General features: G+C 34.3%; 1 protein-coding gene and 1 non-coding gene across 2 annotated transcripts in view; one reads left to right on the top strand and one right to left on the bottom strand.

Annotated features, from left to right (window-relative positions):
- The window catches only part of LOC149801320 (sodium/glucose cotransporter 4-like), a 42,517-nt gene that overhangs the window by 9,851 nt on the left and 7,089 nt on the right, over nucleotides 1-25,577 (bottom strand). Inside the window, exons 3-13 of the mRNA XM_089954302.1 lie at nucleotides 21,296-21,367; nucleotides 20,021-20,125; nucleotides 16,466-16,525; nucleotides 15,981-16,085; nucleotides 15,273-15,378; nucleotides 14,883-14,963; nucleotides 13,157-13,362; nucleotides 12,665-12,800; nucleotides 10,731-10,838; nucleotides 1,939-2,089; nucleotides 1,089-1,257 (exon numbers count right to left, since the gene is read on the bottom strand). Of these exons, the coding sequence (XP_089810428.1) occupies nucleotides 1,089-1,257; nucleotides 1,939-2,089; nucleotides 10,731-10,838; nucleotides 12,665-12,800; nucleotides 13,157-13,362; nucleotides 14,883-14,963; nucleotides 15,273-15,378; nucleotides 15,981-16,085; nucleotides 16,466-16,525; nucleotides 20,021-20,125; nucleotides 21,296-21,367 (1,299 nt within the window). The remainder of the gene's footprint in view (nucleotides 1-1,088; nucleotides 1,258-1,938; nucleotides 2,090-10,730; nucleotides 10,839-12,664; nucleotides 12,801-13,156; nucleotides 13,363-14,882; nucleotides 14,964-15,272; nucleotides 15,379-15,980; nucleotides 16,086-16,465; nucleotides 16,526-20,020; nucleotides 20,126-21,295; nucleotides 21,368-25,577) is intronic.
- Nucleotides 22,963-23,044, top strand: Trnas-uga (transfer RNA serine (anticodon UGA)). Its single transcript has one exon. It is a non-coding gene; the product is annotated as a tRNA-Ser (tRNA).

Below are 25,577 nucleotides of genomic sequence, written 5' to 3' on the forward strand. Positions count from 1 at the left end.
TACGAACCTTAAAGCCAATAAGCCAAGCCAAGACGGGGTAGAGGTCATATTTCCTCTAGCTGCCACACAGTAACTGCTTTGCCAATTTCCCCGTTGAGGTTTTTATACAACTTTTTGGATGTAGGCTAGCGATTAAAGCCATACAAGTCATGTACCATCGTGTACCTGTCCTTCCAACAGAGAGCATGCAAGTGACAGGGCATAAACATATGTCTTCTTTAGCTGGTAATAAGAATGTAAATAAATATACTTACCTTTTTGCATCTAGCATTTTCTTTCTTAGTTCAGCAAATCCGATTACTTGTCATGTGTTCCAAAACGTAATACTCGCCAAAATATTGTACTATAATTTCTACTATATTTATAAAGAAATTGCATAATCCCTACTGTACTCAAAATGAAATGAATGTGATATTCCATAGCGTCTTTTTTATAATTTCCATCAAAAGAAATAATATGTTTCGCACATTATGATTTTAAACAATCAGTGACAGAATAGAAAACAGAGGTGCGTTTGATTCAATGCCAGTCCACTGCTCAAATCACATGTACATCGTACGGAAAATACACAAATATAAAACAAAATACAGTCCAACTCATGCGGAAAAGCAAACTTGAGTTGGATCAACGGAAAAACAAAATCCATGTATTCCTGACCAACTGGAAAAGTTGTTTCAATATGCAGTATTCACAATATAACTCTAAATTTCAATTTTAAGTAGACCAAAACAAGATATTTTTAACTAAATGTCGAGCGCGTGACGAAGTCTAAAGGTCGCTGCGTGGTGCTATCTGCACATTAATATTGTTATTTTATATTGATGAATCTATGATTGTGTATTTATTTTGGAATAAAGCATAAATTCAGTTACTTTGTTTCTTGTAGTGTATTTTTTATAATTAAGAATTATGTAGAATAAGAAAATGAGTATATAATAAAAAGGTTACTGCATTTGTAAGGGAAAATATGAACTCTATATTTGTGACTAATACTGCATTCCCAATGTAGTGCAGTATTACTCAGGAAAACTCATTCATATTTTCCCATAAAAATGCAGTAATCTATCATTACTAAATCAGATACTTACTGCTTCGGTCGTTCTGCTCCACAGCAAGGCCAGGAGATAGAGCGAGAGAACTGGTGGCGCTAAATACCCGGTGACGGATTGTATATAGTTAAAGAGTTGTCCTCCTTGGGACTGTTGTAAGACAGGGATCCAAGCGATACTGACGCCAACCAATACAAGGACAAATACCCTGTGGGATTCAAATGCAAATGATCAGTTCATTTATACATCAGTCTCATACCTAAATTCATACTTTCAAATTAGTTCTTGCGTCGTGAATGTTTCCCCTCTATTAATCCAAAGCTTGAAAAGAAATAAGATAAAATTGTATAATATCCACACGAGCTGAAGTAAAAGATTTTGCCCCAAAATGCAAAGCAAGAGAGATACTAAGGTACAAGCTGGTTGCATAAACACATAAACTTGTACATTGTCAAATATGCAAGGAAATGCAATAATAAGTTTATGTAAGCATGCAATAGAGACAAAGAATCTGTAGATTGTTTTTAAGGCTAACCTTTATAGACAAATCGTCAAACAAATATCTAATTTAACGATAATTTGGCATGATTTTTTTATATAAAAGTGTTTGAGTTAAAGACCTCAAAATACATACACATCTTACAGGATTTTCGAAAATATGACACATGGTCTGTTTAATTTAACATTCAATATGAGTGTGTAGATTTAAATAGCAAATTAATCGGATTTTGTGACTTAAATGTACTTGGCTTAACGGAAACGTTAGCCTCTCACTTCATCGAATATGACGGTCATTCATTTCAACAAAAGAAATACGGTGGTGCATTTATTACGAAAAACCCAGCTACGTGCCAACTTGAGTACTCATAACGGGATGTATTTCTTTTACCTCCCGACGACCAAAAGTTCCCCTTCCGAAGACCTAGGACGTATTCGTTTCCAAATGTCCATAGTGAATATTGAGCTTGAACTGTTAAATACAGAAGTCAAGGAACTCATCAAAGCCGCCATCATGGCGGCCAACATCAACCCCTTCAGTCCTTAAAAGGTAAATAGAAAAGGAGAGAGAAATAGTACACTGACAAAATGTTACGATCGTACGACATTTGGCTGTTTCTCCGTTTCAAACGATTTAGAGGCTCTTTCGTTTTCGGAATGTGTTACCACAAATATTATTTGCGGATGTCTAAATATACGTACGTACTCCATCTGCAAACCATACAAAATTATGTAAATGACTATAATCTTGCTTTGTGATATTTGTCTGCTCAGAATGTGATGTACAAGGCAAACGCATACTGCAAATACGGTTAATATATTAGGAGTACGTTGTAAGGCAGTTTAGCAATTTGAGTGTCTAAAGCATATGTTCAATCGTGCAAGAAACTGATTCTTTGAATATAAATATATATTTTTATGACAGAAGCGGCCACATTGTGCATTGAACCATATGTTAGACGAACCGTTCATAAAGAAGGCACATTTAGACCATTCGATTGTTTGCAGCACTAAATATAGAAAGGGAAACATTAACGTGATTGCAATGTTATCCCATGGCTTATTGTTGGAAGTTGTTATGTAATTATAGACCAAAATCTTAAATATAAAGAAAAGCCTAAGATAGATAATAACAGAATGATTACCTTAAAATAATTTAGCTCACTCAGTAATGATAATGACAGAATGTGGTTTAATCGCACATCCAAATCGCAGGCGAGAACTGGAAGAATGCAGTCGAATCATAGACGATCGTTACAGGAAAAGCTATACTATGCATGCACCAAACGGTTTAGTAAATAATTTTTATCACATATTAGGTACACTTTACTTATAGTTTGTGTAGTGTAATATGTTTGATATGACAACATGTTAACATATCGCTTTATGTTATTCCGATTAGTCCACTAAGTCTAAGCTCAGTGTCATCTTTTCTGATTGGCTGCGACAGTGGGAATTTTCCATACCCACCTTCTAAAACTTTTTTTACTATTATAAACACTTCGGCTGGACATCATATTTTCAACCAAATCGCGAAGTGGCATTGGCAAGAAAGATCTACGTCTGTCGGAATATAGCAAATTTACCCCACAGGGACTCGTTACAAATGAAACTAGGTGCATCGGTCATTGGACAGAGGGCTTGAGGGACCTATAAAAGGGACCACATCCGGCGACAATCTTGGTTTAAATGTTAACGTATACGAGTACATAAGGACTCTATTTAATAAAGAATGTTGACTTGTGCTGGTCAATTAAGTGAAAGAGTGTTATCCAACCACACCATTTTTACGCGGTACAAAAACTCAGTTGACAAGAATAATAATAATAGTGTTCATTTGTAATATAGGCCACTGGCCCATGATACATATCCATACATCATGCAGTACAAAAAGATGTTATAGTGCGTAACAAAAGAACATCAAATGTATAAAAATTAATATACACGAAAGCAATCATTATTGCTTTTTTCGGACATAGGTGAGATACAAGTATATACTGCACAATAATCAAACAAACGGATTTAAGGGTAACCCTAAAACTTGTGAGGAGCAAGATTTGTGATCTTGATCTAAGGCTTATGTAGCAGGAGTCGTTGATAAAAAGGTTTCTCTAATCTTGAATGCTTTTATAGTAAACATTGCTAAATTAGTCATCAGAATTTTACTAGTATCGTTGTGTATAAAGGACCTACATTTTTCTAAAGTTGGATTTTTATATACAAAGCTGGGTACATATTTTATTCGTATTTCTCCATATAGCGGACAAGCAGTAATAAAATGGAATTCATTTTCGATGTTAACGTTACAAATTTGACACAATCTTTCCTCATAGCAGATACTTTCATATCTTCCAGTATTACCTCTGATTGGCAAGTCCCCCAATCAATGCATAGTGATTAGGTAACATAGATCGTTATCTTCCGACAATTCTTTGTACTTCGACAAGTAAATTCTACTCCTCATGACCTATAGAAGTCTTTGCATGGACTTAGTCTCATCCTGCAGCTTTTGATTGAAATATCTTCACATCTCTGACTGAACAATCTAAGAAATATAGTTTCATGATTTACGCCCTGAGTACACCAAACGTTGCCAAATTCAAATGTAAATAGAAGCTTTTTAACACAATTAGCCCACCAATCACAATTTCCCCCCCATCTTAGCTGTAAATTGTAGCATTGTTTAGTATATCTGTCTTCTGGCATTTTTAGAATTCTTAGCCAATATTTCAAAATACGTTTATATCGTATACACTGCATACTAATTCTTCCTAATTAGTTTTATACGAATGCATTTGGAGTAGACTTAGATGTACCATGGATATATTTACAAAATAACTAACGAGCGTTTTCAGTATCATTGGTATCATAAAACCCCAAAACCTCAGCTCCATAATTAAGTGTGGGAGCTATCTTTGCGCCAAACAGACAAAGCAATCCAGTTACGGGTAATCTGGCAAATTTTGAAAGACTTTGTTTCAATATATGCACAGCCTTCAGCGCCTGGAAGGATAGAGTTATCTGGCACATATACAAAGAGGTTTTTGAAAAACATATGTATCCTAAATACTTATATGGTTCAACCTTCATCTGTGTATGGCCATAGTGCCACTTTTCGTGACTTCTGAGAAAGCCATTTCTGCGAAATACAAACAATTTTGTTTTTCCATATTCACCTTTAATTTCCATTTAGGCAATATGTATGTAACCTATTGAGCATATACTTCAGCTGGTGAGCAGTGTCAGCAAAGACAATTATAAATTGTCTGCATACAACAGTGAAAAGAGTTCAAAGGTTTCTACACACTCCCCTGTTTCCGTCAGCTATAAAGGGTTTCAAATCATTCAAAACTAAAGAAAAGAGCAAAGGCTACAAAACACAACTTTGGCGCATGCCCAAAGGGCATTTACACACATCGGTTATAAGACTCTAGAACTTAGCACATGATATTACATCAATATAAATTACCTTAATAATTCTTAACATTTTTCCTGATATTTTCAATAACTAACTTTTGGTACAGTACACGTCTCTATTTCCTATCAAAGGCTTTTCATAGTCAATAAATACAGTGGCGTCGCTAGGGGGGTGCGGGGGGTGCGGACCGCACCGGGTGACACCATCTCAGAGGGGTGACACCAAAATGAAAAACTTCAAATTTTACAGAACACACACTGCTCGGTCTAGTCGGATTTCATAAGCGGATAACCGATCATAGTAAAATACATGACTAGCAGGCACAGCAGTGGCGTCGCTAGGGGGATGCTGGGGGTGCGGACTGCACCGGGTGACACCATCAGAGGGGGTGGCACCAAAATGACATTACTAAGGATTCTGTATGGTCTGTTACGGAAGGAGGACCATGGGGGTGACATCATGAGCTACCGCACTGGGTGACACCAACCCGAGTGACGGCACTGAATAAATACTGTATAGAATCTACCCCTACGTTTTCTTAAATATTTACAAATTATTGCATATAATTTAAATATATTATCTGCTGTGGAATACCCGCTCTAAATCCTGCTTACTCTTCGCCCAGCAATTCGTTTTCCTCCACCCATTAATTTATTGCTATTTAAAATCGATGTAAACACTTTGCTTAATAAGGGTAGTAAACTAATGCCTCTGTAATTGGAGGATTCATTTGCATCCCCTTTCTTAAAAATTGGCATGATGATAGCCGTTGACCAATATTCTGGATAATGTCCAACACTGACTAGATTATTAAATAATATTGTTAATATTGGTGCAATTATGTTGCTTGGACATATAACGAAGACGCTAGATAAAGCATCTATTCCCCCAGCTTTGTTATGTTTCGTTTCCTTAATGCTAGGCGTGTCTCTTCTTCAGTGATTGTTCTATTTAAAGTCTCGTGAATTACTCGAATGTTTTCATTTTCCTGTATCTGGTCAATAGAACTGGCAAAATTAAATAATTCCGAAAAATATTGATACAAGGTTGCAGTCGTGATATTGTTTTGCATACCAGTACTAGGGTTCTTTACAAGGCTCCAGAAAAAGTGTGTATCTTTTGAGTATAATGCAGATAAAAGGATATTTTTTATGTTTTAATTCATGTTGATTTTGCTTGCTTCATGTAAGAGATTTATACATATTTCTATAAAATTTATAATCTTCAAGTGATTCACTTGTACGTTTCAATCTACACAGTTTTAGATATCTTAAGGATTTGCTTTTGGCAATTGTGCAATCTGTATCAAACCAAGGCTGATATTTAACAATTTTTCTTGGAGATGTTACAGCTGGAATTTGCTTTCTATTGATTGTTTTCATTGTGCTTGCTGAATCATAGAAAATATCAGTAATTGTTTCGACGCATTCATTAAGTTTTGTTATTGTTTATATCATTTAAATCTGACAAGAATAGCTAAACATTATTTTTAGAAAATCGAAGCTACCAGTCTCAAAACGAGATGAATATAGATCGTTTTAACACTGTACCAAACATATGAACAAACAATGAACAATGTTATTAAAGTTTAATGCAAACTCTCATCCTTTGTTTGAGATATTAAACACATTTGTACTTAAAATGAAGTGAACGTACAAGATGGATATTTAGAAAGATAAGAGTACAAGTTATTAGATTTAATGCATTTTTTAGGGTTTCCTGAGTTGGTTAACAATCAAACAAGCTCAAATTAAAGTTCAAATAACAAATGACAGGAATAACAACTGTTTCATATATGCAGTTGAATCAATGTTAAATATTATTAAATTAAACAAAGAAGGACTATCAAAATACGGCCCAGGGTGGTACAATTCGAGGTTTTATAGATGTTCAGTAAAACTCCGTAAAACTTCGAAAAGTAATTCAATATATCAGGCAATGTTTACGAGATGTTGGAAGAAATATAATGTGACCGATAGAAACTATATAAAGCTGGTCAAATTAACACAGAGAGAATGGGAAAGTCGTGTTTGGTGTGATAATCCTATTCAATCTAGTATCCACAACGAACTCAAAGACGGGAAGTATCATGACGTTAAAACTGAAAGATAAACAATCGCAATAAAATATTGTGTCTGCAACACATAATTGATTTCTAACACTACCAGGAAAAATAGATGAACACAAAGTATTATTCATTAAAGAAAAACTCGACAAACTGAATATCAAGGACAGGTTTATCTGTAAAATGCAAACAATCTATCAACACCTATTGAAAGTTCCTTACCTGATCAATTGTGATTTTCAGAGTAGATCAAAACGATAAATATCTGCAGAGAAAAACCTAGCTTAGCCTGGAAAACCAAAACATTTAAACCCATTTTATCAGATTCTGTTTGTACATCAAATCAGTACGCAAAGAATATCAAGCAACAGTTTACAGAGAAAATGAATGCGCTGATTTGTTTCAATCCAAAGTTCTGTAAAATCGCAAAACTGTTATGAGGAATTGAGGTGACAAAAGTCTCCTCCCCTCCAATAAGTCCCTATGATTTCACGGATGACTAGATATATATTGATTCAACAGATCACGATCAATTAACAAGCATGTATACAGATGCGGCATATTCGCAGTCAGCTGTTAATCAAGACACTCGTAGAAAAATACTTTAAAAAGAAAGTACAGATAATTGCAAATACGAAAGAGAAATATATTTCACTTAGAAAAGATTTCATAGCTTATAAAAGAAGGAACAAAATTTAACAGGTAGCAAATTTACGATGCATAATATATTACTTTACCACGTTTGTTCTAATAGAAACTGATAATCACAAGCTTTTGTATGTAACTAAAATGTACAATCATTCAACATGAAAATGTATTCATTGCCATGATATATGATAGCTTTTTAACTAGCATTCTTTGCAAAGTAGTACTGCATTGTTAGCATTATATTTCACCTTTATATAAAAATTGACATTATCACTGTATAATCACGATTTGAAAACTTAGTTTTGTTATACAATTAATACGGTTTACAAAATGTCTAATCTTGCACAGAGTATGTGCTGGTTTGAGGTATTTCACATCCTTTTGGTATATATTTCTACTTACAATACTGTAGGTTTTATAATCATTGCAATATATCGCGCTATAAAAGCTATGCTATTATATTTATTGCCTGTATAAATCTATATCCGACATACCCGCTTCGCCGATTACAGGGGAAACGATGTACTCGTATGTCTAATTATTAGAAGGATGATACAAAAATGTGTATTCTTTTGGTTTCCTCTAAAGTTACCTCAGAATAAGCTGAATATTACAAAGCAAAAGATTAAGATGTGTTGTTCATGGACTGGGCAATCAAAAATTTGTGATCTACACAATTTTTTAAGTAATCTAGAATGCTAACTCTGTAGAAAATCATCTGTTTTATTGGTCGATACCAGTAGTAAGTTAGTCTTTGAAAGTCAGTAAAATCTGATCTCTCAGTATTTTGATTTTCTTGATTAGGTCTGTCATGGCTAAGTAATAAGTTGTTCTCGTGCTCGTATCATGCTTTCTTTAACATTTTTGTTTTCATTGTCCTCTATATTCTTTTGTGTTGTCTCTATTAAAATATCATTTTTCCCCAACTCTTAAAAGCTTTCACTGAAGGCAGTCAATTTATTGTTCAGATCTTAAAACCGGTGCTAAAATCATTCTTTGGAGTCGATCTGTAACAGCTCCTGTTGCGATCGAAAAGTACCAAAGTCTTCAGGGAATTGTATGTGTAAATAAATCTTTGTTCAGTGGGTTGTAAATTGTAAATATTGTTGAATGTTACGTATATTATTCGCTTTGTCTCTTACTGCTCGCAGGTCTTGTATAAGATTAAACAAAGCATTTAATATGTGTTTCTACATACAACGGATGTGCTAATGATTATGGTCTGGACACTGTCTTCTTCCTTGTGCTTTTTGATATTTTTGAGACAGAGCAACCAATTATACAAAACAAAACTATGAGAAGTGACAACCAAAAAATCCAGGCATTCAAACTGCCAATTTTATATTTGAGAAGATTCTGAGAAGTATTTGTTAATCACGAAGATCAGACACAAACTGTCTTTCAGTCTGTTTCACATCTTCTTCATCCTCCACGATTACGTTTTGCTACATGATAAATATTTACCTTTAAAATGAGATTTGACATCACAACTCTTGTTAATCGAAGGAATACATAACAAAGAAACAAAGCATCCTATGTAATATATATTTCTTGGGCAAAAATATTATTCGCTTATCTTCTGTTATTTTATATATCTGGAATTTGCATAAAGCTTAACAAACCAGTGCTGACACGGGCAAGCCAGTCTTAAATGATGAACATACGTTGAGTAAAGATGTTACCATTTAAATTGCAACGCCTAACAACGACCCTGATATCTTAGCATAGACTTCATAGATTTTCTTGATCTCTCTTTGCTGTCATTTTATGTACAATTGTGTATAGCTTTTGCCAGTAATCTCCTTGCAAGTTCTATTAACATGAGCTATTCTATAACACCTAATTATTTTTCCAATTAGCTTTCATTCATTGATCTTACTGTAAATTATATACTATTTAGATAACTAAAATTAAAGAAGCATGAGAACCTACAGCATATGAATACTTTAAAATGACTGACGATGAGATAATAAACAAGAGGAAATACATTAATATTATGAACAGAAAATCTTGTTAGTGAATTTGATTAAAATGAAGAACATGTATATACTTAATTTATGGATAAATAAAGGGTCTAAAGTCCATTATTGAAGCTCAAACAATTTAATCTGGAACTTGCTTTTCTTGAGCGAATATAGAGATTATATTGCCATTGTTTTCCACAAGCACATTCGATGATGTTATCTCTTACCAATGTATTTATTTCATTCACTTTTATATCAATTTGGTCTCAATGACATTACACATTTTGCATCTCTAGTATTTATATTCCATTTCCTTATATCGTGTATCAGTTTCAATCTGTTAAATATGTTAACACTTAAGAATTGATTTTCCAGCTACATTTGCTTTAATAGCGTTATTTAAAATACTACTGTCAACTGAACGTTCTGGAAAATCTAGAACGTATATATCACCTTCAAAAGATGTTTCAAAATCTTTCTGGGGTTTAGTCATCCAAGTGTTATAAAACCTCCACCCGTATAAGTTTTGGTTACGCTTTGGTGATTCGTTTGGATAAATACCGCGTTATGAATGTGATAAAATGTAAAAGATTTGTCCAGGAGAAGGCGAATTTAATGTACGATGCAGACTCCATACAGTCTGTATACAAAATCTGCAAAAGCATTCATGCTCTATTCAACATGTGTCGTGTATATAAGTCTGAAAAAGGTGTTGCTGTATAAATAAATTGATTAGTTTGTCATTCCAATTAAGAATATATTTAGGTGGCATATGGGTGGAGGTGCACACAAGGGTCCACGTTTGATCAAAGGTGATATGTTTGATGTCGATATCATGAAAGGCTTAAAGTAATGAATGCTCAATGTTAGGTCACGAAGAGAATGGATGTTTTAGATACCTTTCCCCAATATGATTGGCAAACATTTTAATTGGGTTCAGTTGTAAATATTTATACTTCTGTCACAGTTTTGTGGAATCAAAATCATGGGTTTCTGCTCAGTTCCAATGTATTTTATTGTGATTGCATAAAAAAGCGTAAGAAACAAAATATAATCGTTTGTAATGAAATTACTAAATGCACTCTTACCTTTTGGCATGAGTTCAACCACAAGTTTGGGATAGGCGATGTTTGTACACCCTGCAGCATTTTGACAAACTTTCATACAGATATCGGGGTCTACACAGCCAACTTCCTCTGTAAAAGCAGCAAATGTACAAGGAAATTTTATTCCTAGTTTCTCGAATTTTACGTTCGGGAAGAGTGATTAAAAGCAGGTCTGGCCTGAGAAGTCATTAATTTTATGAACATTTAATGAAATTTCATTTGTTGGACCATAATTGATGGCTTTCAAAACGCGTTCTCGCTCTAAGTTCATGATAACTAATGTAGAATATTGTGGATGAATATCAATACCCCCAAAGAATCAATAAGTATAAACTAAATAATTGACATAAGCAATTAATGTTAAGATAATTGCCATTACTTAAACTGTTGTATGATTCCATGATGAAAGATGCATGAATACGGGATTCTTTGAAGCATTGTATTAGTAGAAAATAAAATATACCTCGTGAATAACGTGAAAAAAAAAACATTCAGTGCGACTGAAGTAACCACTCAACAAAATACAATGGCATTGAAACTACTCACTGAAGTAGCCATTCTACATAACTCAGTGGAATAGAAATCATTCACTGCGACTGAAGTAGCCATCCTACATGATACAGTGGCATGGAAACCATTCACTATGACTGAGGTAGCCATCCTAGACAATACAGTGGCATAGAAATCATTCACTGCGACTGAAGTAGCCATCCTACATGATACAGTGGCATGGAAACCATTCAATGTGGCTGACGTAGCCATCCTAGACAATACAACAGCATTGAAAATATTCACTGTGACTTACGTAACCATCCTACATCATACAGTGGCATAGAAACCAATCACCGCGACTGAAGTATCCATTCTGCATGATACAGTGGCATATAAACCATTCACTGTGGCTGAAGTAGCCATCCTAGACAATACAATGGCATTGAAACCATTCACTGTGACTGACGTAACCATCCTACTTCATACAGTGGCATAGAAACCATTCACTGCGACTGAAGTAGTCATCCTAGACAATACAATGGCATTGAAACCAATCGCTGCAACTGAAGTATCCACCCTACACAGTACAATGGCATATAAACCATTCACTGTGATTGAAGTAGACATCCTACATGATACAGTGGCATAGAAACCATTCACTGTGGCTAAAGTAGCCATCCTAGACAATACAACGGCACTGAAACCATTCACTGTGACTGATGTAGCCATCCTAGACAATACAGTGACATAGAAACCATTCGCTGCAACTGAAGTAGCCACCCTAAATGATATAATGACATTGAAACCATTCACTGTGACTGAAGTAGCCATCCTACATCATACAGTGGCAAAGAAACCAATCACTGCGACTGAAGTAACCACTCTACACAATACAGTGGCAAAGAAACTATTCACTGTGACTGAAGTAGCCATCCTACGTGATACAGTAGTATAGAAACCAATCACTGCGATTGAAGTAACCATCCTACACAATACAGTGGCAAAGAAAATATTCACTGTGACTGAAGTAGCCATTCTACGTGATACAGTGGCATAGAAACCAATCATTGCGACTGAAGTAACCATTTTACACAATACAATGGCATAGATAGGGTACGTAGGATGTGCACACAAGACACTCAAACTATGTAAAACAGGATCCAGAAGCATGCTTCCAGTGTACAATTTGGCAACAATGTGTACATACATAATTACAAATAGCACCTTAGCAAGACCCTGGCAGGAAAAGAGACCATCATGCAGCTATGCTAAAATAATGTTTTCTGACTTCATTTCCTGAGGTAACAAAAAGAAAGAAAGTTATTTCTTTTCTAACCTAATTCTAAACTACAATATGTTTATCATTCCGAATTTGTGCACGAGAGTTTCGAGAAGACAATGATAAATACCAAAAGAAACCTTACCGGTGAAGAGCACCCTGCTAATCATTCCAGGAAAGACAATCGTGAATAAAGGCAGGATTTTCAAATATGCTGCTAATATAGAACCTCCCTTCACATGGAGCATGTTTTTTGCTGCCAGAGATCTTTGTGCCAGCACCTTGGAAAATAAATAGTTGCACTTTTTATATGAGCGTGCGTGTATTTTGTTTTGTTTTGCTAGGATGCTAAAAGTGTTTAGAGATAAGAATCAATAATCGTCATAGATAGCGTTATTGACGTCTGTTCGCCATTATATATATTATATACTTTGTCACATACGAGTAAGATTGATTGTGTTATGTTACATGCGAGCAAGTAATGATCGAAATTTTATTGTTTCTGATAAAATATAGAGGATAACATCTGCTATGTAAATAAGTAAATATATGCTGCATCACATATTCTAAATAACATACATGTAGCATAGAGAACTCATTCAGAATTAAGGAAGAGAGTTAGTAAGTTAGTAAGCACCTGATCTGAACAAAAGTACCAAGCACCCAATATCGTTATTCCGAATACATTGCCTGGCCATGGTAGGTCGCCACTATCTACTCTCCGTAACAAATGAAAAGCTTCATCAGTCGGTATTCCACAATCAGAGCCATTTACCAGGTACGATGGTATTGCTTTCGGAAAGTCCGTGTAGAGTTTGGACATTCCTCCAACTCGAACAAAACCTTGATGAATCATAAAAACAAGGATTATTCCACGTCAATCAAAATCTATGTCACTCACGTTGCAATATCCATCGGGTACTACTTATATTTTATTTTCACGTGGTGAGGTTTTTATATTATTTTAAGTTGATTCTCTTTATCCGAATGTTATATTACAAAAATTGGATTTGCACTGTCAGTTGTTAGTTTCTGTATCTAAACTATCGCGATGCACTATTAACATTAAGTATCCAATACAACTTGAACACTGTTTTGTACTTACGTATTGAACGATTTTGAAAACTTTTATGTGTTAGTGTATTCACCGGTAACTGAACAATGTATTTATTAGATTTAAAATATATGTAACAGCGTCGTCTCTCTACGTTAGAATGTTCAATTTCAGTCAATTCGTACCCTATAGGCTCTTAATGGTTCCTCGAAATTTTCTTACAAAATGTCCACTGAGCATAATTGAGAAGAAATTCGCGTAAGTGCAGAGTAATTTTAAAGTGTAGTCACTTAGTCCATTAGCTCGACTAGGACTACAACTATATGGAATTATTTGCTGAGAAGGTAGTTAAATGTCTTTTTTTTTAAAACTAGACCTAAAACAATATGGAATTATTTGCTGAGAAGGTAGTTAAATGTCTTTCTTTTTAAATCTCTCCTGCGGAATTGGGGATGTAGAATTGACTCAGGACATCTCATGCATGTAGTTAGGAGCAGTTAATGCATTAATTCCTCTGTACCACACGTGTCAATGAGATTTGGTGTTGTTTAATGCATGGGTTGTGTAATTCATTTCACTGTACCAAACGTGTCAATTAACCTTGGTGTTGTTTAGTGCATGGGTTTTGTAATTATTTTTTGTACCATACGCAGTGTTGTTTGGCACATTTTAGTTTCAGCTTGTAGCGACTTTATGTAAGTTATCGTTTCTTTTCCCACCAATGTCCCCCATCCCTCATCTCTTTGCTTGCGTTTTAAAAACAAAACTATTATTTTTATTTCAAATGCATTGTTCATTGGCAAACATTTTAGTGTTGACGTAACTTTGTTTAAATCATATACGTTAAAAATGCAATTTCTCATTCTTGGCAGAAAAGCTTATTGGGGCTAATGTTGTTGTCTTAATACCGACAAGAGATAAAATATTTTGGGCTTAAATTTGACTTTGGATCCTTCCTGTATACGACTTCAAGGCATGATTAACTGCAGCGGTTTATAGTGCAAAATCGCATGGCTACATCGTGAAGATGAGCTTCCTCTGGCTATGCTTCTGTATTCTAACATTCGTAAGGTGATTCGTTATCTACAATGGCTTGACGTTTGCAATATACAACTGAACAACGGAACTTCAAACCAATATCCTTAAAATGTGTCTTATTTACAACTTTAAAGTCAAGTTATCCATCATTCCAATGGCTCAACTAGCCTTTTGTTTTACATACCAGTTTAACATATCTCAATAATGTTGATAAAAGTTTGGGAATTATGGGAAGAATGTCATAATCTAAAATAAATATGTATGTACTTACTTATGACCATGAGTACCAATGCGCCTCCAACCATTATCACCGTTTGTAATGTGTCGGTATAGATCACTGCCTTCAGTCCACCTGTTAGGCAATTCGATATTATTATTATTATTATTATTATTATTATCATCATTATTATTATTAATTTATTTATTTTTATAACATGCGCTTGTCCACCTGCTCATCCTGAGATCCAGACACCTGACATTTTTGCTTCATGTATTTGCTAAATTGCAAGGTACTGCTGCCTTAGTAAAGAAGTCATCTGAATTCTACATTCTAAACTATATAATAAAAGTTTCCAATAATACATTTATTTTTGTTGTATTTTGTGTGTTAAGTCTACCTTAATCCCATCAAACGTTTTAAAATTCATACGGATTTCCTCACCTGATACAGTGTAGATGGACGTGATAGCAAGCAATAGCAGAATACCAAGATACATGTTCCAGCCTATGGTTTGCTGGATGAAGATTGTCCCGGCATAGATGTCAGCCTAAACAAATAAACATATGCATACGTGGATAACACAAAAAGGCATAACACATGGAACATGCTAAATTAAAAACATAAACGAATTAGGACACACGATGTAGACTATTATATGCGTTTAATCATGTAATGGTACATTCATCTCCGATGATATACCCACAAGAATCCAATATTTACGGTAAACAATATCAATCAGAATACATGACAAGAATCTGAAGCGGAAACGGTGTAAATTCAATAGCTAAACTAAAATGCTAAATACTAATATATTGTACTGAATATACAGACTAGTGACCAACACATTGTAAACCATACGCAATTTCCCCTCATTTTTTATCTGATTCCAATCAAGAATCCATTTTTAAGCTCTTTTATCATATTATTTATCTATCTGTTTATTCTTTTATTAACTATATTGTCTCATATTTGTGGCTATTCGAGCCCTTATTTGTCGTCTCATTAATTAAACATTAACTGCCATTCTAATAATATTTCCTTCGTATCAACCGTTGTCGAAAAGCAATTGGCATTTGTAATTCGTTTCTAATATTTCATTACCCTTTATATTTTTAAGAACGTCTATGTTAATATGAGAAAAGCACTTACCGAAATTTTCGTGAAAACGCAGATAAATAGCGTTAGTACAGACATGTAAATTTGTAATCTTTGACCACCAAATCTCTTCTTCAGATATTCGGGAAGCGTATAAACCTAGGATAAATATATGAAAAATAAGGAAAGTAAAACGAAAATCTTAACATAATTATTAATTGTAACATTTATTGTGAATTAGAGAAATTATATTACTTTAAAGATTTTAAGAAAATGTAACTCCTTATTCTCTTTTGCACAAAAGTTATCGAAAATTTTAATGTAAACGCTAGGTTAAGTTATTCAGAGATCTTTCTAGTACTTTTTCAATATTAAATAAAAACTAATCAGATGAGATTGGCTGTTAACCAGAGGCACACATTGGATAACATAATCTAATTTTTAGAACCAAAAGCTATGTATTGGACAAAAAGGTCATAATTTGTTGCAAAAATGTCAATCCTATATTTTTATGTTATATTTATGAAATGTTTACTTACTCCGCTAGCTACATAGACTGGTACAAATAGCCATGCCAGCAACAGCAAACAAAATAAACCCTACAAAGAGAATGAAAATCAACACGACACCTACAACATTTCCTACTATGTCACACACATCATATGTTGTTATGTATATCAATAACATGTATTCCATTTTGATTCATGATTGTAGATTGTAAAGGTCATTTATTAGCAACATATTAAATAGTTAATTTATTCTATTCTAGGTTTGTACTTGGGATGAGGTATTTCCTTTGAGAAAACGTGTTATACCCTATTGACTTTGGAATGTGCAGATGTAATCGCATTGACGAATCTGATGGCATTTCTCTCAGGAACCATCCGGTTCACCTGATTTCTGATTTGTGTGCTGCTAAAGGAACTGACCTTGTGACAAGTTGGAAGGTTCTAAAAACGAACATTTTAATTTCATCAAGGTTCTGAAATTTTGTCTTAGATTTTTATACAACATTGCTAGAGCAGAAGTATTATTCATAGCGTAAACGTCTGTAGTGGAGGCTGTCATTTATTTGCGTCCAATTATTATTTCAGAGTATTCGTTTATTTCAATTATTCATTGACATAATAAGGTACTCATAAACTTTAGAAATAAGTAAATAGTTTGGAATTACCCTGAATTAATTCAAAGACGTTTTGGATTAAATCATTGTGATACATCAGGACTAATAACATTTTTAACAATTCAAGGCTATTCGCACACCAGCACAATAGATTCGACTTCATTTGGAACAAGTTGGAATGCTCTGTAAATGAAGATTTCAGCCTTATCTTGGTTCTGAAATTGTGAATACGTTTTTGTTTATAAAAGGTAGCGCGTAATAGAAGTATTATTCTTATCTTAGACATCTGAAGTTGAGACCGTTATTTGTTTGCGTTCAATTATTATTTCAGACGATTTATTTTATCAAGTATTCATTGAAATTACAAGGTGCTAATAAATGTTAGAACTAAGTAACTATTTTGGAATTAATGTGAATTCATTTAAAAACATTTTGGATTAAAATATTGTTATACATCAAGACTGCTAGCCTTTAAGCAATTCAAGGCTATTCGTACATCAGCACAATAGATTGGACTTCAGTCAGAACACCACTGGAACTCATTTGAAATACTATATGCTATTAGACTTGTGATAGAATTTCGAGGACTATTTGCGATTTAATTCACAATACTTTAATTTTTGTTTTTAAATTTGCTATATTTTCTCGGAAAATAAATTATTTGTTGAATTTTACAAAACTTGCATGTCTTCGCTATTTATTGTTCCTTACGTTAAGACCATAGAATCGTAACAATACATATATGTATGCTTGTGTGTGTGTGTGTGTGTGTGTGTATGTGTGTGTGTGTGTGTGTGTGTGTGTGTGTGTTCCATCGACTTTGCAGATTCATTCTTTGGTGACCTGTGCATGGTCGAAAGGGAATAACGGTTGGTGCATGCAGGCAAGGCGATGGGTGCTATATCAAAAGTTCTCCAAACTGTGTGATAATATAATGTCTTCATATTTAAAAAGTTATATTAATATTAAAAAGTTAATTTAATATGTTACTCCAATCAAGCATTCTCCTGTAGAATGCAGGAAGAGTACTTTCCGTTTTCTTTGGTATCTCTCTCTCTCTCTCTCTCTCTCTCTCTCTCTCTCTCTCTCTCTCTGTGTCTGTCTGTCTGTCTCTCTCTCTCTCTCTCTCTGTATATATGTATATATATATATATATATATATATATATATATATATATATATATATATATATATATATATATATATATATATATATATATATATATATATATAAGCTTTTATATCGTTGTCTGCTTAAAACTATAGTTTCCAGTTCATATGGTCATTGATAGTTATAGTAGCATAGAGATATGCTATCCTATTCAATGGTCATTGATGGTTATATTAGCCAGGAGTTATAGTGTCATGTTCACATAGTTCTTGATAATTACATTAGCTATAGTATCCTGTTCACATGATCATTGACAGCTATATTAGCCAGGAATTATAGTGTCATGTTCACATAGTTATTGATAATTACATTAGCTATAGTATCCTGTTCACATGATCATTGACAGCTATATTAGCCTGGAGCTATAGTGTCATGTTCACATAGTTCTTGATAATTGCATTAGCTGTAGTTTCCTGTTCACATGATCATTGACAGTTATATTAGCCTGGAGCTGAGGTGTCATGTTCACATAGTTATTGATAATTACATTAGCTATAGTATCCTGTTCACATGGTCATTGATAGCTATATTAGCCTGGAGCTGTAGTGTCATGTTCACATAGTTCTTGATAATTACATTAGCTATAGTATCCTGTTCACATGATCATTGACAGCTATATTAGCCTGGAGCTATAGTGTCATGTTCACATAGTTCTTGATAATTGCATTAGCTGTAGTATCCTGTTCACATGATCATTGACAGCTATATTAGCCTGGAGCTGTGGTGTCATGTTCACATAGTTATTGATAATTACATTAGCTATAGTATCCTGTTCACATGGTCATTGATACCTATATTAGCCTGGAACTGTAGTGTCATGTTCACATAGCTATTGATAATTACATTAGCTATAGTATCCTGTTCACATGATCATTAACAGCTTTATTAGCTTGGAGTGTAGTGTCATGTTCACATAGTTATTGATAATTACATTAGCTATAGCAGCCTGTTCACATGATCATTGATAGCTATATTAGCCTGGAGCTATAGTGTCCTGCTGTGCTTTCTTATGGTCAATGAGAGACACCCACACCCACCCACGACACTACAGCACCATTGTAATAAATCTGAAGTATGTGCATTTTGTTATAACGCCCCGTTTTAAGGAATTCTTAGATTTTTGTGATTACTTGTTTGATTATTGGAACTCGGTCCAATGGAAATATTTCTTAGCCCGCAATAATTAACCAGTTACTAGGAGCAAACGTCACGGAATGAAGTGTTAGTGAGTTTCCATTATGCCATGATTTACGTTTGATAAATTCAGGTCCGAACCGCATGAGTGTCCCTGTCGTTCCATAGTCACTATAAAATCTAGTGGTGTACATTGGTGGTGTCACTGAAGGTGCAGTATTTACGGTAAGAGAATGGTAAATTACACAATGGAATAAACAAGAAAGGACTTGGCAGATACCGTTATGTCGCCATGGTGGCAAATATGATGCAGTTTTACAGGCGAAATGTAGCCGGAAACAATTTATAGTATCGATTTAAATTTCAGTTCTAATCTTACAGAGATACAGAATGCCAAATGCATACTGTAGAAAGATAAACCATTTCAAATACACGTAAAAACGATATGAAGAGAAAATAATGCAACTTTTCTTTTAAAGGTATATAAAGTTAAAGATGATTCTAAGTATAAAATCCATAAAATATCAATGTAAATAATTTTGCCTCATCAAAAATTAGTCTGATGAGAAAAACACTTTATCAGGAAATAAACGATGGCTAGCAAACCAGGCTGAAAAAATAAAACGTTTCAGTTCTGAACAAGTACCGATGTGTGCCATTACGTACATTTAATTCATAACTCGCAACAGCAATTCCATTTGCCGCTCCTGTGCCGGCCAAGCCTATAAAACTCCCGCTTCCAATGTTACTGGAAAATAAAGATGCTCCAACCTAGGGAATGAAAAAAAAAAAAAAAAATATATATATATATATATATATATATATATATATATATATATATATATATATATATATATATATATATATATATATATATATATATATATGTGTGTGTGTGTGTGTGTGTGTGTGTGTGTTGTTTTTTGTCTACCTGACCATATCTCAAGGTACATTCTTATGTATATCTACATTTTATGTAACCTTTCGGATATGACTGCATCAATATTGTGTGTAATTTCTTTTCATGATTGTAATTGTAGTGATCATCTATAAACAGGATAATTGGTAGTTAATTTTTGTTCATGGGAATAGATTCTATTTTGAAAGACACTGAGCTATAAAAAGCTATTTACAAGTGAAATTCAACCAATATATTGAACCTGTTGACAAATTTGAAATAATTTTTAATAGACTGATTGGGTGAAGTGGGTTCTTAACAGAAATAAGTTATTTCTTATTAGATGAAGTGGGTTCTTTTACGACGTGCGAATATCTGCGAAATGTCACGTAATGAGAAGGGGAAAAATTGCATTTTAGAACTCTATGCCTGTATATAAGCTGATAGAACTAGACAATTATTTCATTCCTATTTCGGAGTATTATTTCATATGGTCTTATGTTAATATCAGTCTGCATACCTATTTAATGTTTTGTTTGGGTGTAATTTGAGGGGAGACACTTGTTTGGATTATTCGTTGGAATTAGAAAGTGACCATTGGACTACAATATTATTTTCTGACTGTTGTGAATTTATTCAATAGAGTTCTGGGCAATGCCATTGTGATACATCAGGACTGTTGGCAGACCAGAAAATTCAAGGATCTGGAACTTATTCGGAACATTCGATTCTTTAAGACTTGTTATATAACTTCCGGAATTATTTTGGATTCAACTCATAATACCGTAAGTTCCTCTTAAATTTTTATATATTAAAAATTAAATATTTATATTATTTAAGATTTGCAAAACTTTCGGTTTTGCTTATTTCTGTTACCTAGTTCATGACCACAGAGTCGTAGCAACAGATATTGCTCTCACTACGTACGTCTCAAATGCAATACAACACTATGCGCAACTGTGTCTGGCGTATTTATCGGCAAATAAATTTGTTTAAATATGGATGGGTATACACTGAACAGAGAAAAGAGTTCGAGAACTTACAGCGAACCACACCATATCCCTTCCTGCCAGAAAGTAACCACTGATACTGCCCCTTTGTGTTCGCCATGTTGCCTGAAAACAGAAACTGATTAGGTCTTGGAAAGAAGATTATGTTGACGACAACTGCAACAACAACGACGACGATGACGACGACGATGATGATGATAATGCTGATGAAACACTTCTCAACTTCCACATTGTTCCTGAGGAAGAAAAGTTTTTAGGTGCGTCTTCAATATCATTATACAATATCGTTTTGAGTGATATACATTGCGACGTTATCTATAAATGGTTTGAACATATTGGGAACATTTTGATTTCAGTTTTAATTATTGATCTGTTTAACAAAGTATGATACGTAACAATGAAGCTCTGAAGGCAGGCATTTAACAATTTTTAAATGATGTATCTATACAGGAACGGAGCGCACGATTATAAGCTACATCTAAAGGTATGATTTACAAATAGCTCAGACGAGACCGAAAATGAGTAGTACTTGATATATTTTGAAAGAAACCTCCAGTACAATCAGAGCATTGGGAAGTCATGCCAATATAAGACAGAAAATACACCGTGTGATATAGGTGTGGCATATTTCTTTTCTTCTTTTTTTGCGGGGGGGGGGGGGGCTTTTTCGGAAGAGAAAGATGTAAATTATTACCGTATTAATATTGTTCTAATTATAATGCAAACAATTTGGTAAACTCTTTTCCTCCAGAAAATGCTGAACATTAATGTGTCTTGATATAATGATGAAAACTTTGTGTAACTGATAGCAACGTACAAATTGTGCAGCTGACTGGATGTGCACGTGTACCGGTATCCTTGTGTACGTATACATATATACCTTTATGTATCTATATGGTATTCGTACAGGTATGTTTTTGTGCCTGCGTACAACGTTGCAAAAATTGTTTTTCATATTGTAATAATCACGCTGTGTTTTATATCACACTTTAGTAACGCATACCCCATTTTATCATATATCTGCGTGTAGCCTGACTGAGATTTCAATACCAAATTATGGTTCTGTTAAGTTCAACAACCTTCCACACGTGAATTAAAATGTCCGCTGTATAGATCCACACTTGACTATGCTTGGAAGATAAATTTTGATTAGCTGATTCAAAAACCGTGATAGGTCATGATGATTGACAATGGCATAAAGAATCTTCTCGCATTCACAGTGATTAGTTATATAGATTTTCGCAAAATGAGGAAATCTTCGCTAAGGCGGTGACCGGTGATAAATGAGTATCGCGGATTATCACATGTGGCTTGATACGCCGAGATCACGACAGACTGTTACCTATTTTGCCTGTCAAAAGGTGTAACTTAGGAATTATTTCAAAGGTGATACGTTGCCGGTAGTGACCAATGTGGGAATACACCATGGATCTGGACGCCAGTTCCTTAACCCCTCGCCCATATTCGCCCAATGTTGAACTTAATTTACATGTAGGTTATTTTAATATTGATCCCATTCACCCGACTGACGCAAAATTATTTACTTTTTTTGTTATGCACTTCCCCCTATAACTTTGTATCCAATTGAAAACGCATTTTAGTGAGTGTTAATAGACGCATTCTCCGATCAAAGTAGCGAAAGAACATAAAAGTGTATGCAAGAAGATCTTGAAATGGAGGCCGCCAAATTATCTATCGAAGTCGTCGTGGCCGAGTGGTTAAGGCGATGGACTTGAAATCTATTGGGGTTTCCCCGCGTAGGTTCGAATCCTATCGGCGACGAATTAGTTGTGCGTTATGTTAAACTTGCCATGTTATTATCAATATAAAAGGAACCTAACCTTGCTCACATAGGAAGACAGAGTTCTTTTTTAAACCAAATTCACAAATTTGACGGCACGAAATAAACAAATAACACCAAAATACAATATATCATGTGTAAAAAAAATTATTTCATATAACTTTTGCTCTTCTTTCAGATAATGTGCAATCTATATTTGTAAATATGCATTATTATCCAGTAATGCTATTTGATGTAGTAAATTCAGTTGCAAATCCTAGCAGATTAACAATTTCTTCACAGATAATGACAGCGCTGCTTATGTTCAGAAGAGTCTTCATAATGAATGTACTTTTACACACAACAGTAAAGCAGTCAATCAGAATGTTGGACTCTGCTTCATGGGTGTTAATCAGAGTATCAAAATCCGGTGAGGAAAAGGACAAAGTGTTATCGTTGGCGCAGTTATATAAAGAGCTATACGTAATAAACTAGTAGATATAATTTATAACAACATTAAAAAGTAATGGTCCTAGTATCCACCCCGTGAATCCGCAAAGATGACAGTTTATGGTATGGTGTTTTCTTTTCTTCCAAATACATACTAGTCGAAATTTTGCTATTAATTTGCATTAAAGTTAATTTATTACTGAATACCGAATGTACATGCACCTGGCAAATGTAGAGATCTCTCTCATTCACATGACGGACACGATGATATTTCGCTTATTTATTATTCGCCTCCCACTATAACTTTGCACCTTAAAACGCATTGTAGTGGTTTGTAAGAGGAGAAATAACCCGTAGCTGAATAGGGAAAGAAGAATAAACTGAATATGAACTGATGCAAACATCCAGGTCACTATATTTCTTATCGAAGTCGTCGTGGCCGAGCGGTTAAGGCGATGGTTCGAATACTATCGGAAACAAATTACTTTTGCATTATGTTTCAAAAGTCATGTTAGATCAGTAAAAGAAGTAAACTAATCCGTTAACAATCAAAGTTTACAGTCTAGCTTTCTAAACATTGTTCACATGTTTGACGACACGATGAAAGGCAGCAAAAAATAATTAATAGATCGTGTGACTTCTGCACCTTTTTCAGATAAACTGCAATCTATTCTTATTAAGATTTATATCCATGTGAAGAATTACAAAAGACCATTACCACGGTCAATTAATTGTAACTCTTGCTGGTATGCACAGAATACCGTCGTATTGAACTCAGCCATTGCAACATTTTAGCAGTTAACCAAGCAGGATTTCGTGCAGATAGATCTCGTATTCTTACCATCGTAATATTGTATTAATACTAATGTGATAAGGTTCGGTAAACTCTTCTCCTCCTAAATTAGTTGATATAAGTATGAAACAATGTAACTGCCAGCAACATGCAAAGCATTGCCGCCTATGAAGGCATATATATGGATGGTTGTATGTATGTGTGCTTGTATGTACATGGTTTACGTTACAAATATTATTCATTATGCCGTGTTTACGTTGTGTTTTACACTATATATTAGAAATTCACCCAATTTCGTCATACATCTGTTAGTAAACTAAAATAACTACCCTCTATACACACTGCCGCCTAATATATATATATATATATATATATATATATATATATATATATATATATATATATATATATATATATATATACACACACACACAGATGTACATATCTCGATATCATCTATCAAAGAGATGACATCCTCTGAAAATCAGCTCAGTCACATATAGTCACGAAGCATCGTTGGATAAAGCCATGTATAGAAAGATTATAAATGGTATACGAGAGAGAGAGAGAGAGAGAGAGAGAGAGAGAGAGAGAGAGAGAGTGGTTATAATTCAGGAAAAATATTAATTTCGTAGTGCACAGCATATTAGGGAAGACTGCATAAACGAATCCATCTTTTACTTTGTGGTATTTGATGCAGACCCTTGTGAACCAAAACATTGATTGTAGATGCAGGGAGATTTATAGACTCTAATGGTAACAGTTTGAAAAGACGTATTTTACCTAGAGGAAATCCATCAAGAGGATGAAAACAAAATACGTCGTAAGTAATAGATAACAGTATTCCTTAAGCGGTGGAGGTTCATTGTCAAAATTATACAACTCGAAAGTGCTAGAATAACGATCATAAATCGAACCAGAAAAGAAAGCTGAACATGTTTGGCAGCTGAAACTCTCAAAAACGTTGCATATGAAAAATACGCACTAAATAGGAACTTCGTTAGCTTAGTTGCTAGAGTGTCGGGCTCATAATCTAAGGGTCGCAGATTTTGATATCAGCCCAGCACAGGTCAGCTGCCTCGGTGTACCATTGGGAAAGGCATACAGCTCCCATTTCCTCATCATGATATGCATGTGTGTGTGTGTGTGTGTGTGCACGTATGTATGTATGTATGTATGCACGTACGTATATGTGTATGTAAGTATGTGTGCACGTACGCATATATGTATGTATGTATGAACGTTTCGTGATGTGCACTAATAACGACGTGAATATCACAAAACATGTTTAA

The sequence above is a fragment of the Sinohyriopsis cumingii genome, chromosome 4 (assembly GCF_028554795.1).
Source record: "Sinohyriopsis cumingii isolate HCF-2022 chromosome 4, ASM2855479v2, whole genome shotgun sequence".
Classification (NCBI taxonomy): Eukaryota; Metazoa; Mollusca; class Bivalvia; order Unionida; family Unionidae; genus Sinohyriopsis; species Sinohyriopsis cumingii.